Genomic DNA, 16,077 nt, shown 5'->3' with positions numbered 1-16,077 from the left:
ACAGCACAATAACAGGCATCTCACTTCACACAGAAGTAAGTTACTTGTTCCACCTTCCTCTTTCATTCAAACTAAAACAGCAACTAAACATTTGAAAGCATTAATTAAGTTTTTTTTTAATATCCCCTGTCAGGAAATAACCCTTCACACACAGCAGCAGAGCTCACCCCTGGCTTGCCACCCTCCACCTCCAGGTGCTGGTCAGCAGAGGAAACAGAGCCTCAAAAAAAGATTTGGCAGCTTGTAACCTTTATTTTTAGTTTTTTAAAATTATTTAAAAAGCATAATTAGAAACTTTCATTACAGAAATAATCCTAGCAAACCAGTTAGACATTCCATTGCTCAACATTTAGGAAACTTCACATCAGCACCACTAGAGACACGGTCCCCACCCCTTCCAATTGAACAGTGATGGCAAGAGCAGAGGTAACTGCTCCTCTACAGCCAGCTCTGGGGAAAAAAAAAAAAAAAATCCCACTTTAAAAGCCAGGAAGCTGGACCTGGATTGACAGAATTCCAACCTTGGCCACAAAAACCTGGACTCAAAGAGGACAAATTTTTCCACATAAGAGAACACTCCAGACTTGGGTGCACCATTTCCTCATTTTATTGCATCATTTCCAGTAAATTCAGACATGTTCTTTACTTCTGCCTATAGGAAGTTACTCCCTCCTAGATCTGCACACAGCTACCAACAAGATTCCCAAAGTAACACAGCTGGGCCCCTCAATCTGCAGGGGAGAACCCCCACAGGACAGTTCCAGGGACTGGCCCAGCTCCTCCCAGCACACACCACATTCCACACTGGAGAGCAGACAGGGTGGGCTGGTGTGACCTAAGGCTTTGCACAGCCTCTCAACAATGACCAGAGCTCAGCCCAGCAGCATCATCCCAGCTCACTGCAATCCTTGGGTTACCAATGCAGGATATGTGAAGAAAAGAGGTGGGTGAAGGCAGCTGGATATGTATTCCCAGCACCTGATCCCATTAAAAACCCACGTGTTACACATTCATCATTTGCACTTCGGAAAAAATCTTTAAAGTGATTGACTGTGATGTGATTGTATGCTCAGGGCTCTTACCACAACCTGAAAATTCTAAAAAAATGCAGGCAAAATAAGTGACTAAAATGTAGCCTCTCCTGGGGAAAGGGTGAGGAAGGGAGAGAAGTGGGCTGATTCCAAGCTCATGGACATGGGTGAATCACATCCTACCAAACTAAGGCCTGCAATTCCATAGGGCCACTTACTGGCCCATGGACTATGTCCACCTTCAAGGAAGACATACCCTCCCGTGCCTTTTAAGGTAAAATTATTTTTTAATATTATTTAGGCAATAATTCAGGTGCTGAACATGTCCTTTCAGCCCAGACATTTGATATTTTAGTTACACACACATACACTCTCCACCTTTAACTACATCTATTCAGGCTGAGGAAGTGAGCCCTTGTTTTCCCAGAAAGGCTGACAAGGGCCAGGAAAATGTTGCTGAGCACAGCTAGCCCAGCTTGTTTCCAAGTGTGATCCTCCACCACCACATAACCCAAGCAAGCAAGCTTTCCATTTCTTTGCATTAAACTGAAGTCCTCCTTCCTAACAGAAGAATCCCGGGTATGATCCTGCAGCTTTCATATTCAGACATCAATAAAAAGAGCTGGATTTTTTTTTTCATGCCTTTTCTCTCTCAAAAACAAAAGCTTTGCCAACAAAATTCACATTCAGGTTCAGATTGCCTATTTGTGGACAGGGCAACAAGGAGAAGTTTGGGGTTTTTGGCAGAATCACACGATTTTTGTTCTTCTCAAAAGAAATGGACCCTCACTTAGGACACTGGCAGAACCAGAGGTCAAAGTTGTTAAACTTTGCTTAAAAAAAAAAAAAAAAGTTTTATCCAAACAAATCCCACTTCTGCAGGTCAGTTTCTTTTCCAGTATCTTGATACAAACTACAGAAGAGCACAGGTACAGCTGGACTGCAGCACAAGGAGGTGAAACCCAAGGATCCAGCCACAAATCTGGATGATGGCAAGCTGAAATTCCAGGCCCCAGCAGCAGCTCCAGCTGCCAGCCCAGGGGCTGGTGAAAGGAAACCCCAGGTTCCAGCAGTGACACCTGCAATCCTGGTACCTAGAAAAACACAGCCCGAGCCCCAGGAAAAGCCTGGGACTCCAGGAGAAGCCAAGGGCCCCAGGGGCACCAGTTGCCAGCCTGGAGCCCAACAGAAATGCAGCTGGAGGCCCCAGGAAGCAGTCGCTGCCAGCCCAGGGCCAACTCAAATTAAGAACTTTTAAACTTTTTCTTTAAAAAGATGAACTCTGCAGTCCATGATTGGTTGACATTAAGAAGGCAGAAGCCAAAGCGACAACAGAGAGGCGAGGCTGGTTAAAGCAATATACATTATGTACAAACTCTTGGGTTAATTAGTCCACTTGGTAGGCAACGTCCTTCTTGTCTACAAGGCGCACTGGAATGAGCAGGGGAGGAGAGGGGGGCAAGATTCCATCCGATACCTTCTTGGCACTGCAGTGGGAAGGTGCCAGCGCCTCTTGATAGAAAACATGGAGAAAAAATAATCTTTAAATAACGGCACAAAACTGAGAAAGTCCTCCCAAAGCCTGCCCCAGTGGAATTGCCCGAGTCTAGCTGGAGGGGCTGATCTGTCTGAGAGCAGAGTCTCTGCAGCAGGAAGGGGCATTAGCAGCACCGCTTCTTCCTTTTACTGTTCTTCGTTAGCTTCACCACATCGTTCTGTTGCTGCTGTTGCTGCTTTGCTAAGTTTTCTTTCTTTGCTCGCAGGACAAGCTCTGTAATGCAATTAAACATCTGCAAGAGAAACAAACACACTCAGACCACCCCAGAACTCAGGCTGGCTCCTGTGGGGTGCTGCTCCTTGGAAGCCATTCCCCTTTTCTTTATGTATTAATAATGCTTCAGAGACCTTTCCCAACCCACTATGGCCCAAGTGGAAATCCAATACCTTTTCCCAACCCACCCCCATGCAAAACAGTACCTCTATCCCTTTTTCCAAAAAAACAGGGCAGTTTGGCAACTGAGGCCAGGAGTGAAGCCTGGGCAACCTTACCTCCTACAAGCATTCTCAAGTCTTTCTTGCCTAATACATGAGCACTGCAAAGTTATTGAAAATGCAGTGTGGGCTCCTTCATTTTGCTTTCCCAACTCTTCCAAAAACAGCTGAATGTCTCTTTTTTACATTTTACCTACTACTTGCAACTTGTACAAGTACTTTTTCTTTCTCAATGGGAAGAATGGAATTTCTATTTCTTCCCACACCATTATCCCTATATCATTATATTTCTACTCTTCTGAATGTTATATTACCTCTTCCACATTAATATTTTCTTTGGCGCTGGTCTCAAACAATTGGATCTCCATCTGCCCAGCAAATTTATAGGCATCTTCTGTTTCTACCACTTTTCGGTCTGGGTCATCATTCTTATTGCCCACTCAAAAAGGAAAGAGAATAAAAGTCAGTTTGGTATTCCAGCAGGCCAGCCCACTAAATATGATGCTGTAACTTCTTAATTACCCACCTAGTATCCTGCAGACATCATCACAGTTTTGATTAATTTCATGCAACCACCGTTTTACATTCACAAAGGATTCTGCGCTCGTTACGTCATAGACAACAATGACCCCGTGTGTTCCTCTGTAATACCTGTGGGGTACAAAAGGACAGCAAATGTTAACTCAGGGTATCACCTTCTCTTCCACTGAGCTTCTACACAACAAATCCTCAAGTTATGGCAATCAAATGCTCCCATTTTCTTTCCATTGAGACTCATGCAGCTCTTTCGTAACAGCTTGATCCCAGGCTGCTCCTCCAAAGCTACAGAGCTCCCTGCTCATTCACTCTACACAAATAATGTTTCCAAGTCCAAATTCTTCTAAAATCTTCCTTGTTCAGGTTGTCAAGGCCTTCAGGGATGAATGCTGTCTTCCAGTTACAGGACCAAAGGCAACGGTACCCCCAGCACATCATCAGAACTGGCTGTGATGTGATCCTTGGGGCTGTATAAGCCACAACAAGTTTTTGCAGTAATTCTGTTATCTGTGAACGATCACTTACAGACTAAAATTTCAGCAGATCTCCAAATATACTCAACCTTCAGCCACAGTTCTCTCGAGCTCTCAAAAATTTCTGTCTTGTTGAGCGACTGTGTTCTGATCACACCTTCCTACTCAACAGATCGGCTCCATATGTGCATTCAATACACTCTGCTACCTTTAGCCATTAAAAATAAGCTTTATTTCAGTTTATTCCCATTAGTCTTGGGCAACTGGTACCTTTAAAAGATGATGCACAAGGTCTGATATGCAAGAAAAATATCTGAATTCAGGATCCAACATTATCACCTGCACAAAGCTACCAAAGACAGACAGTAGTTGCACCACGAAAATGCCAAATAGAAAACCAGCAAGCTCTACCTTCTCAGTTTTCAGCCACAATCACAAGGCTGCTAAGTTCATTCCCTATTGCAAATCATGCAGCTGTGACCCAAAAAACAAAAAGTAATTGAAACAGTTAACAGTAAAGGAAACAGTTAACAGTGAGGTCTTCATCAGGATCCATTTTTCATATTATGTGTAGGTTTACTCTTTTCCTTTCATCCTCTTCTTTTTCTTCTGATCAATATTAAAATTTTTAATAAAACAAATTCAAGAAACCAGCATACAAAATCGAGACTATTCCCTTAAACTGTGACAACATTCCTTGACCTTGCTGTCTTATCACAAGCACTTCTTGCAGTACATCCACTGCACCTCAGAGGTGACCACTGTGACCATTTTGCTTCTCTGATTTTTCCAACTCAGCAAACACACCTTTGAACTTCAAAGCCTTTGAATCTAACCCAAACACACCTTTGAGAAGATCTCAAAGCTTCAGCTCACTTTGCTACTGAAGTGCTTAAGCAAGTCACTGTCTCCTCCCACCTCCAGCCTCATCATCCTTCCACAAGAGCAGCCACCTGCCTTTATGCACCATCAGACTTGCAGAGAGGCACAGATCACCCCCAGAGTCACACACCTTCCTCCCCTGATCCCACTGCAGCTACAGTGCCTGGGTATCACTGCTCCTCCAGGATGCTCTGCAGTAGAACAGTCTGCTCCTACTGCCAATCTAGGCACATGCAGAAGACACTCAAATCTTCTCCCATGTCATGTTTTACCACTGATTTATGCTGCGCATTTGCATCCCTTGGCAAGAACTCACTCAGGTAAGAAATACTTATTTGCCAGCCCATAAGCAATCCTGCGCTTTCAAATGTTCTAGTCCATTCACAGTCAGTTCTTTCAACAACTTCAAAATTTGCTACAGCACTGCATTCATGCTTTACTTGATTACAACCCAACTTTATTCATAACTTGGATCCTTTAGAGGGAAAAGTGCTCCATGGCCTGAATCCACATACTGCAAAAATAACCCATCCTCTCCTGACACTAGCATGCCCTGCACACTGGTTTTCATGAATCCTGTTTTGCGTGATAAAATCAGAAAGGGAAAGATCCCCAATCCTACCAACACACTGGATTTCTCCACAGCTGAACAATACACCAATTACCTTCAAGCTCTCCCATATCATCACCTACTAGTCTTTTAATTCAGCAGCCCCCAGGCTGACCTACCACTTCCTCCCCAGCGCTGAGCATTGCATTTGCCAAGACAACACTCAGCCCTTGGAGAAGCGCAGTGGCTCAGCTGCACCTACGCAGAGCTGCTTCGTTCTGCTGTGCACACCGAGCCCAGCCTGGCATCCCTGCCAGCCCAACCAGGGGCCCAACAGAGCACCCTGCTGCTCCTGCCTTGCCCACGCACCTACATTTTCTTCTAAGCAAAGCATATGATGTCGAGGAGTGGAAAACTGGCAGCCTGCACGTACCAATCCCACTCCTGACACATCATCAGCGCCGTCGCATTTTGCTCCTGGGATGGGGGCTGTGGGTTGGACCCTGCAGCAGAGACCACCACAGCAATGGGAATCCTGCAGGGGCTTGGAGCTGCTGCCACTGGTATTGCCAACCAGCTCATCAGAAATAGCTGCCTTTGTGCAAGACAGCAACCCCTGACTCCTGCTGAGTGCCTACCAGCATACACTGATGCTATTTTTGGAACAGAAAATTGTCTGGCACATCGTTCTAGAAAGGTTGCCAACCCCTCAGCTACACTAAAATGTCATTTTCTCTATTGGCTGTCATTACTAAGGGAGATAAGCCTGAGAGATAAGACCATGACTACCTGTTATTCTCGAACTCTTAAGTCTCATAGCACACATTTTTTCTCAAAAAGCTGGTCATGATATTTTCCATCAGCTGTTAGATGCTCTGCATCCTAGATAACATTTTAGGCTTAACAAGTACAGCGAAGCTTCTCCAACCCCAAATGCAGGACAGCACTAGAAAACAAAAACTGATTTATCCTATCCCATACTTCAACTTCCAGAATGATGCAGTGCAGAAATGCTTTTATAACAGGTTGTGGGCTTTGGCGAGTAGAGAACAGATGGGGCTTTTGGCATTCAGGGAGGAGTAGGTGTAAATTTTGTGCTTTTGGCAACCAAGAGGTAGTTGAGACTTTGACACAAGGGAAAGAATGTCTTATCTCCTTCCCATCCACAATTTTGGGGAAATGGAGACCACAGAAATGAAAGCAGAAGAGACTTGAAGTCCTCAATCTGAGCTTCTCAGTCACAGACTGATGCTGGCTGTCCTCTGTGAGGTGGGAGTGCTCTGCCACGTACCCTGGTGGGAATACCTTCATGAAATACAGAAAAAAATGTTCAAGACCAGTTATTCATGTTAAGAGTATCCATGAAACTTTCATCCTGAGGTGAAAGACAACCAAACCTGACCTGTGTATGCCCTTGGATGCTTGCCAACAATCTCCCATATACTTGGAAATCCCTAGACCTAGGGGCTTTACATCTAGTTTAGATGTGAAAAAGGCTTAAGAAAGACATCATTTAAGTTGAAATAAACACCTTATTGCTTGTTCTACCACTAGAATTAAACTGGGGATTACCAAAACCCAGCATGTCCTTCAGCCACCTGCATTCCACTCTCAAGTCCCTGAACACAGCCTTGAAAAACATGCCACTCGCTGGGGCATTTGCTACTGCAAGAAACCAGTGAGAAAGCTCTCATATTCCCTCTAGCAATTGCTTCCCAATATTAACATCTGGAGTAATAACAACCAGCTTCATGAACCACAGCTGTAGCTAAGTCAGATTTAAGAGAGACACTATCTTGGTCCAGTAAGACCCATATGTTGTTTTTTTTCAGGAAAACTGTCAAATGTGAAAGACAGGGCATTGGTTTAATCCAACTTCTTTGTTCATATTTCACTGTGTAGCACACATTTCCTTCATTTTTTCATTCATCTAGAATTCTAACCATTTCCAGAGACTTCTAATAATCTGGTTTCATACTCATCTTTCCTTCAAGTTCTTGGAAGCACATCTATTGTCAGTCAGACCACTCTTTTAACTACTAGCCTTTTAGTCATATCTGCCTCACAAGACACAGTAATTCTATAATCTCAAAGGTCTTATCCCTCTCTCAAACATGCAATTCCACAGGAAACCATGGCAGAAGGTCCCTCTGCTATCACTATTCATCCTGAGCTGGCATCTGACAGCCATTATATAAAGCTTGAATCCTAAACCCACAGTCCTGAATCAGGACAAAGTAGTCCTGTCTACAAGAGGAAATCAAGTACAGGGACTGGCTGTTCATGCATTTTAAGTATTCCTGCTAATACAGCTGCATCCTGGCATGCTAAATCCCTGGTGAATTTAAATCAAATTTAATTTGGATGACATTCCATGGCAACCAAATTCACACAGCTCAGCCTCTCCTCCCAGAAGGTACCAGCTATCCCAGTATTTACACATTTAACAGACAATAAAACCAGCTGCCTTTATACTTCCTAGTCTGAAATTCTGATCTAGTTTCATTTTCTTGAGCTTCTGTAGACTACTCCAGACCAACTTGATTTCTGTTCCTTAACAGTTTTAATCTGCTTTTCAGCTTTTGACTGTAGCTACAGTCACATGAAATCAAACTACTACAACCTTTTAATGTTTCCCAATTTTCCACTATTAACTTCCTACCACCTCTGCCATTTTACAGTTCTAAGTCCACACAGCAGCACTACCAACCTGTTACTGTAATTACCAGATGGGCTCTAATTTCAGGCTTGCTTGCCAGGCTTGGCTCAACATCAATCTGAACTCTGCCTTTCACTGTAAAGGGACTCCCTGACCTACTGTAATACTGAAGGAACACCTTTGATATGCTTAACTTCAGTCTAAACCTCAATCTAGTCAAAGACTAGGCAGACTACCACATTCTGTTGACAGGGCACTCACACTCCACCCATGATTTGATAGCCAAGCCCTTTTGTAGAGCAAGCAAGGTTACTTGATTTGTCAGTCAGTTTAGGATAAATAAATCAGTTACAGTACTATTTTGCCAATAAATTAAAAAAAAAAAAACCAACAAAAACAAGCCAGCCAGAACCATTTCTAAAATTTAACTCTTGTTATTGTCTGATATGATTATGAACGCTAGACAGGCACAGCCAACCAACCTAGCAAGAGGAGCCCTCATCCCATGATAACCATCATTCCCAAAGCATTTTCCTCAACACTTCAAATGCATTTGGACACATGTACTTCTTTGCACAGAATTGCAAAAAATGCAGATCTTTTTCCCTGACCATGGAGTTACCATTCAGTAATGCTAAGGCAGAAATCCCAAAAGGTTAGATCCCCCATAGTAAAATATGGGTAAAAAGCAATACAAAAGGAAGTAGCAGCAGAGATCCAAGAGCTCACGGCACAAATGCCTCAAACCACTTCAGCTTATCTATTTGAAATGTCAATCAAGAAAAGAATTTACATAAAACACTGTGTGAGGTCCGATCCGCAGCTATTCCCACTGACAGAAGGAATCCTCCTTTGCTGGTATTCCCTGCTCAGTGCTGGATACACCGTGGCTTTCTAAGGTAGCTGGCATCAGCCCCACGACCCAAAGCTCATTCCTGAGCCGGAGTCGCGGCGGGGAATCTGCAAACAGGAAGGCCATTTGCTGACTCAGCAGTAATCGGGGCTCTCTGACTCGTCTGTCACAGCTGACAGGGCCGCAGCACTGCACGGCTGCCTCCCCCTCACCACTTCCTTCCCTAAACTGCCTGCAGCGCTCCAACAAGAAGTGATGTCACACACAGGAACCCTACAAGAGGCAACCGAGTTTTTTTCAAGCTGAACACTTAAGAAACAATGGAAGTAACCCAGTAATATCCGTATGGGAGTGCAGAGGAAAGGGGCGGTGCACACATCACGTTCAACTTTGCCATTTCTAGTGCTTTAGACATAACACAGATGTAACCAATCTCATTATTTTCAGGTCCGAGTAAATTAATCAATTAATCAGCTGAAAAAGATCCTCCTCTCAAATAAGAGCCAAAGGAGAAGTGAGTCATGAAAGACCACGTGAAACACATGGGTCTTTCAAGAATTATTTCAGTAAAAGCCCAAGGAACAAAAGTTCCATTTCCAAGTGCACTTTTCCCTCTTCCCCCCATGAGCGGTCCACTTTTACTGCAATCAGTTTACAAACACATTTTATTCTTAGTTCCCACCAGCACAGCTCTAGGTGTGGTTTCTTCAGAACAGGAAAAGCTCTGCACATGCTGTTCAAAAGGACAATGAGTTCGAATCTGAATTCCAACCAAGGAAAAGGTTAATATCATGTGGGCGTCTGCTTCAGCAGAACTCCACACAAAGATAGCTGCTAAAGCATTTGTCCTAAAGGAAAACCAGGAGAAATCCTACTCTTCATCTTCAAGCTGTTCATTAGTTATATGACCCTGACAGAGGGTTTGCACTCTGTGCTTCTGCAGTGCACTCAGAGGACAAACTTGGACAGGCACAGAGACAAGCTGTCTACTATATGCAGTCTAATAACTCCAGTTCTACCATTTGGAAACCAGCAGCAAAGCAATAAGACAAAGCCACCACAGAAATGCACAGAAGGATGAAGAACTCTGAGATCCCAGTTCCAAACCTTGCCAGAATATCCCCATCATGGTTGGTTCTGACAAAGCTGAGAAAAGTTTCACTGTACAGACCACACAGCTATCATGAGATAATCAACTGCAACACTTAAATATCTAAACCCCAACTCTGGACTATGAGATCCAGACCCAAAGCTCCACAGCACAAAGGCCAGCGTTACTCACGTTGATGTAATAGTCCGGAAGCGTTCTTGGCCAGCTGTGTCCCAGATCTGGAGTTTCACCTTCTCTCCATTGATCTCAACTGTCCGGATTTTAAAATCCACTCCAATGGTGGTAATGTAGCTGCCTGGAGGGAAAGCGTGGGAAAGTGAGAACCTAAGTCTTGTTTATTTTGGATGTCCCAAAGCACACTTCTTGAGCATTACTTGGCAGCAGCTCTCAGACTGGACAGGAGAACAAGGTTCCCCATATCTGCTTACTGTTTAAAATGCTTTATATCATGCTGATCTACGTATTTTTATCCGCAGCTAAGAGCTTTTCTTCCTAGCCATAAAACCACTTCTCCCAAGCCACCTTTAAAATTAAAAGCTGAGTGTTACAAAATAACATCATTATTTTTCAATCCCATTGATCAAGAGTATGCATCGAAGTATCTCAAGAAATAGACAGTAACTATGAGAGCATTTCACTTGTGAAAATTTTGAGACAACACTTGTCTTTAAATGCTTGTGGAAACACTTATTTTGGACATTCTAGGAGCTTCCTCCCAGTAAATTGGTTATATCAGAAATGTAAGTGGTTCACCACAATACTCAATCAATCTAAATCCCAAATGGCTAATAGGAAGTCTGCAGAGAGTATAGCATAACGTAAACCACCTAAGCTGTTTCTGAAACCACCTCAGCATTTCAATATTCAGGGACTTCCAGCTGCCAAGTGAAGATCAGACAGGATGGCCTGTACAGGCTTATACCAAGAGATGCAAAGTTAAAAGCATGATGTATTCCCAGCACAACTATCAGTGGGCAAACACAGATTTCTTATCAATCAGCAGCACTGGAGCAAACCTAGAGCATTTCACTTACTGAAGGAAACAAGCCACTCACCTGAGAAGGTATTATCTGCAAAACGCAACAGCAAACTGCTCTTGCCCACACCTATGACAAACAAACACAGCAAATCTTTCAATATAGTCATCCTGGGGTCAGGAACATAACAGTATTTTAACCATCCATTGCATAAAAACCGGCACATTATTTAGTACCATCCACCTTGACTGTTCATCTCCACACTCTCCCTGGAGATTTGACCAAGCACAGTCACCCCAAGGCTCAGGATGCTCCTGGTAGCAGAGCAAGGAGGGGGGATTTGTGCCCTCCCTCCTCCTGCCAGCCCTCAGCAAACCCTCCAGCAGCAGCTTCTGAACTGTGGTCAGAGAAGAATAAGAACTAAAAGCAAGTTTACAATCAGTAGGCTTACATCTGCTAGGGAAAGAGCCAAAGTTGAGCATGTCCTGTGAATTAACAAGTGCTCAGAACACTGCTCTGAATTCAGCACTCTATTGAATTCCACTTGCACATCATGTCTGACGTCAGTAACACCACTGCCTGCCTCCCATCCTGCGTGGAATTTGGACTGCTCTCACAATCACACCAGGGCTCGGTACTACAAAGCTCCCATCAGGATGGCCACAGTCTAACAGAAGCCTAAACCAAACAGGAATTGGGAATCACTGTCCTCTATTGCCATCCAAAACAGCCTTGTTCCACATCTCACAGGAAGGACACACACCTTCCTGAAGCTGTCCTTGTTGCCAAAATCTTCCATGAAACATTCCTCTAAATGCTTTGAGTAGCTCTTCATCCAGGTTTTCCATAACTGATTGTTGGCACCCTGATAACACACTGTTGCAGGGAAGCATTTTTCACAGGGCTTCAGACAAGAACTGTAAGAAACTCATTCCTGTACACCCACCCAAGGGAATCTGGGTATCCAAATGCCTCCACGTTGTTATCTCTGCATAACATCTCTGCTGTCAATGACCCTTCCTCATCAAAATAAATCTGCTATGGCATGAATAGGAAATTCACTTCACTGAAATAATTATCTATTATATCTTTTCAGGGAGAAATTTTCCAAGGTAATTATTTTGATGATGTATAAATCACAAATTCTTCTTAATAGAAGACCTATGTAAAGGCCCTGCAGAACTCCAGTAGTTCTTAGCTGCTGGCATGTGACAACAGCTACCAACAAAAAATAAAAACCAGCCTAAAAATCCGCATGATTACAGTAAGCCAGGTCTCATTTGCAAAGAGTTCAAATCACCAGCCATCTGGAGAAGCCATGTTCATTCCTCACTACTACCAAACTAAGGAGGAAAAGAGGAAAGGAACTAAAAAATACAAAGTTTCAGCATGCATATAATTAATACCTCTGAGCTCAAAAAAGGTAGCAGAGCAGTTCCTGTACTTCAGAGGACTGGTCATTTAGCCAGAATTAAAGCTCTGCAAATACCGGTCAACTAAGAAAAAATAAGAAACTAAGAGAAAACAAGAATGTTTCAGCATCAAGTGCTGTGCTTCTTGACCAAGCAGCCTTGGCCTTCAGCTCAGTGAAAGGCAAGAAGGTGCCAGAACCCACAGACTTGTCAGACCACAGCACCAGGTCCGAGCTCAGCCAGCCCTGGGCGATGCTGCAGAGCTGCACATGACACTGCTCTGTCACACTGCCCTCCACTGCACAAGCTGCACTGCTCCCAGCAGGCTGGCAGCTCCCAGAGAGAAGAAAGCTCCTGAACTCAGGAAGTTCTGCATGCTCCCAGTGACAACGATCTCACTAAGCAAACACTGCCTCTGACCCACACTGTTCACGCATAGAGAAACCACACTCTTGGTGACCCCACACTTCCCACACAGAGCTGTTTGAAGATCTGAAGAGAAGTCTTGCAGGGCCCTCAGCTTCTTGAAGATAGCAAGATTAAACAAAACAAAAAAAAAAGCCTATTGACTTTGCAAAATTAAAATTAAAAGTATATTTCAGTGTCAGACAAGATTCTAAGACCCATATCTTACTGAACAGTACAGTGAACTAAAGAAGCAAAAGCAAAGCACAGATCATCTGTGTTATTTTTAAATATCTGGCACAGCTGAAATCACCAGCAGCTTTTCAAGATGACCTGTTCTAAAAACACACAAACCTACTACCCCTCTGACATATTTGCATACAGGGGAAAGCAGATGAGACATAATTATCCTATCTAGTAACAGTCCACTTCCTATTGCAGGGAATAAATGTCAATAAACAAGGCAAGCAAACTGTTTCATGCAAGCAGAGACAAAGCTTTCCTGTTGGGGTTAGCAAAAACAAAAACAAAGAAAAATCAATAGTCAAACTACATTGTGAGATTTAATTACAGGAGAAAACCACAGGCCGCCTGACAATTCTCACAACACTCCTTTCACTGGATACACTACAGGGATTTCGCTCAAGAAGACTGAGCTGGCAAAATTTGTTTAATTGTTTAAAATGAGAAGTCTTCCTCAGAGTTTTCACCATCCTGTTTATCTTGCCTGAACAGTTTTGGAACTCATCAGCAACCAACAGAGCCACTGCTCTACTCAGAATGCAGCGCTTGGTTGCAATAATCCAAGGCTCCCAGAACTGTCTGGGGTTTAAGCTGCTCTGAAGCTGCTGTCCCGTCTCCCTTCTTAGATCCCTTCATGCAGACACAGTTTAGCGTAGAAAAAAACATTTCTGACGTGAAGCTAAAGCTTCCGAAGGTGACAACTGCCAAGATCGTGCAACATCACCCTTTCATCAAGGGCTGCGCCTCGCTGCATGCCGGGACCTGCCGCCCCACGGACCACACCTCTGTTAAAAGAAGAGGGTGGATGCACCCTTCTCCAGTTTATGGAAATTCAGCTGTAAGCTGCTGGAGTGCTACCAACACCGAGCTGCACCGACGGCAGCGATCTTCCCCGTCCCAATTCCTGTGTACCCAGACCAAAGCACCAGACACTGGCACAGTTCACACGCTCAGCCCTCCAGAAGTTTCTGAGGTTGCTGAAGTATTTAAAGGTCTATTTTCAAAAAAAAATTCAAACTACACCTTTTATCTACACCTTTGGTTTTTAAAACCTCAGACTACACCCTTTATTTTTATATATTTGCATTCTATGCAATAACGAGAAGTACACAAAGCTACCACCTCTTCCAGGATTTATTAAAAAAAATAAGGAAATCTGGAACTGAGACTTCAGGCTGAAGCATAGAAAAAGTCTTAAGGAATAATTAAGACAATAATGACTGTTAAAACGTATTAGCTGCCGCACTGGAACAACAGTCCTTAGGGCAGCCAGCCCTTCCCCTCGATCCCTAGACTGCCTGTCACAGGGGAAGGGAATTCCCTCCCCATCCCAGCAACAGATTAGTGGGTGCCGTCAAAACACGCGCTCGCCAAGGCTGATGCCGGCAGCACTGCCGGTGGTGTCCTGCCTTCTGCGTGTCTAATCTGCCTTTTCCCAAACGCAGCCAAGCTATTTACCATAATATCCTGCGGTAGCCAGTTCCGCAGGTTTATCAGATAAAACCTCCCCGAGCCCCAGCGAACGCGCCCCGCCATTCACACACACAGCGCGGGGTCCCGCCTCAGCCCCGCGCCGCGGCACCGGCAGCGCAACGCCGAGGGCGGCCCGGGCGGAGGGGCCCGCCCCTCCCGAGCCCCCCGCGCCGCCCGCCCCAGCCCCGCCGCCGCCTCCGGCCCCTCACGGCCCGAGGGGCGGCCACCCCGCCAGCGGCCTACCCACGCCCCCGGCCGTGCCGCCCGCGCTCACCGCTGTCGCCGATGATGAGCAGCTTGAAGAGGTGGTCGTAGTCCCGGGCCATGGCCGGGGCGCGGCCGCGGGCGGCGGAGCGGGCGGGGGGGGGGCGGGGGGCGGCGGCGGCTCCGGCCGGAGCCACTTCCCGGACAAACAGCCGGAACTGACAGCGGGGCCGCCGCCGCGCATGCGCCGGGCCGCCGCCACGGGCCGCCAGCTGCGCCGCCGCGCCTGCGCCGGCCCCGCCCCGCCCCGCGCCGCGGCTGCGCGGGAAAACGGCCGCGCCCTCACGCGCCCGCGCCTGCGCGCGAGGGGCGGTGGCTGAGGCGGCGGATGGCGGCAGCGTGAGGGTGAGGGACCCGCCGCCCTCCGCCCAAACCCGTCCTGCCCCCGCGCCGAGCCGCCCACAGGCCTTTCATCGGGAGCGCTTTGCCGCCCCGCTTCCCGTAGGTGCTCGTGTGAGGACGCGGCTGAAAGCGACGCTGCCCCCAGGGAAGCATCAATGGCGTGAGGGAGCCTCAGCACTCCCAGCTCTGCTCCGAAGGAGCGATTTGTGTAGGTACAGGAACAGTTCCCAGCGCAGCCCAAGCCGCAGGTGAGGAGCCCCACAGCAGTGATATGAGCTACCCAGGTGTGTGTCACAGGCCTGGCAAGTCAGGCCAGTCTGAAATGAATTCCTGGGGTTTTTAATCCAGAGATGTTCCTGTGTGTGGCTCAGGAAGGGCTTTGACCTCACGCCCATCAGCAGCTGTGCTTGCACCGTCCCCAGCTCATATATGCAGTTCAAAAGCACTCCCAGTCATCCAGCAGCCTCAGTGATTTTGTTATCAGTTGCACAGACACTGATTACACAATTACTGCAAGACTGTGGTCACTTTTTAGGAGATCGTCACTTCTAAGTGGAGACATGGCACAAGAAAAGTGCTGGCTTTTTGCTGTGATTAATTTTTCTTTAAAAAACATTCACACTCGTACTTGAACTCCTGAGATCAAGTTTGAATTATTTAATGAAACCTGTCTTACTAACATGCATTGTCATTCAGATAGGAAGAGGTATATTAGCACTAAAGAACTTGGATTGTTACAGATTATAAATGAGTCTGTATTAGGAATAAATTGTTCCCTGTGAGGTGGAGAGGCCCTGGCACAGACTGCCCAGACAAGCTGTGGCTGCCCCATCCCTGGATGTGTCCAAGGCCAGTCTGGGTGGGGACTGGGGC

At 45.7% G+C, this 16,077-nt stretch overlaps 1 protein-coding gene across 2 annotated transcripts; it reads right to left on the bottom strand.

Moving 5' to 3' along the window:
- Nucleotides 1–232: 232 nt before the first annotated feature.
- Nucleotides 233–14,964, bottom strand: RAB35 (RAB35, member RAS oncogene family). 2 transcript variants are annotated; one of them, XM_021549901.2, is made up of 6 exons: nucleotides 14,873–14,964; nucleotides 11,144–11,194; nucleotides 10,260–10,383; nucleotides 3,550–3,674; nucleotides 3,338–3,462; nucleotides 233–2,821 (listed from the first exon to the last, which is right to left on the bottom strand). In XM_021549901.2, the coding sequence occupies exons 1-6, from the start codon at nucleotides 14,922–14,924 to the stop codon at nucleotides 2,693–2,695; spliced, it is 606 nt and encodes a 201-aa protein (XP_021405576.1). In that variant the 5' UTR covers nucleotides 14,925–14,964; the 3' UTR covers nucleotides 233–2,692. The 2 variants fall into 2 exon arrangements, with proteins under 2 accessions (XP_021405576.1, XP_021405577.1); XM_021549902.3 differs by lacking the exon at nucleotides 14,873–14,964 and adding an exon at nucleotides 11,309–12,243 and having other exon boundaries at nucleotides 11,144–11,218.
- Between the last annotated feature and the right edge of the window lie 1,113 nt (nucleotides 14,965–16,077).

The sequence above is a fragment of the Lonchura striata genome, chromosome 18 (genome assembly GCF_046129695.1).
Source record: "Lonchura striata isolate bLonStr1 chromosome 18, bLonStr1.mat, whole genome shotgun sequence".
In the NCBI taxonomy this organism is placed as follows: Eukaryota; Metazoa; Chordata; class Aves; order Passeriformes; family Estrildidae; genus Lonchura; species Lonchura striata.
This window is presented reverse-complemented; position numbering and strand designations above follow the sequence as displayed.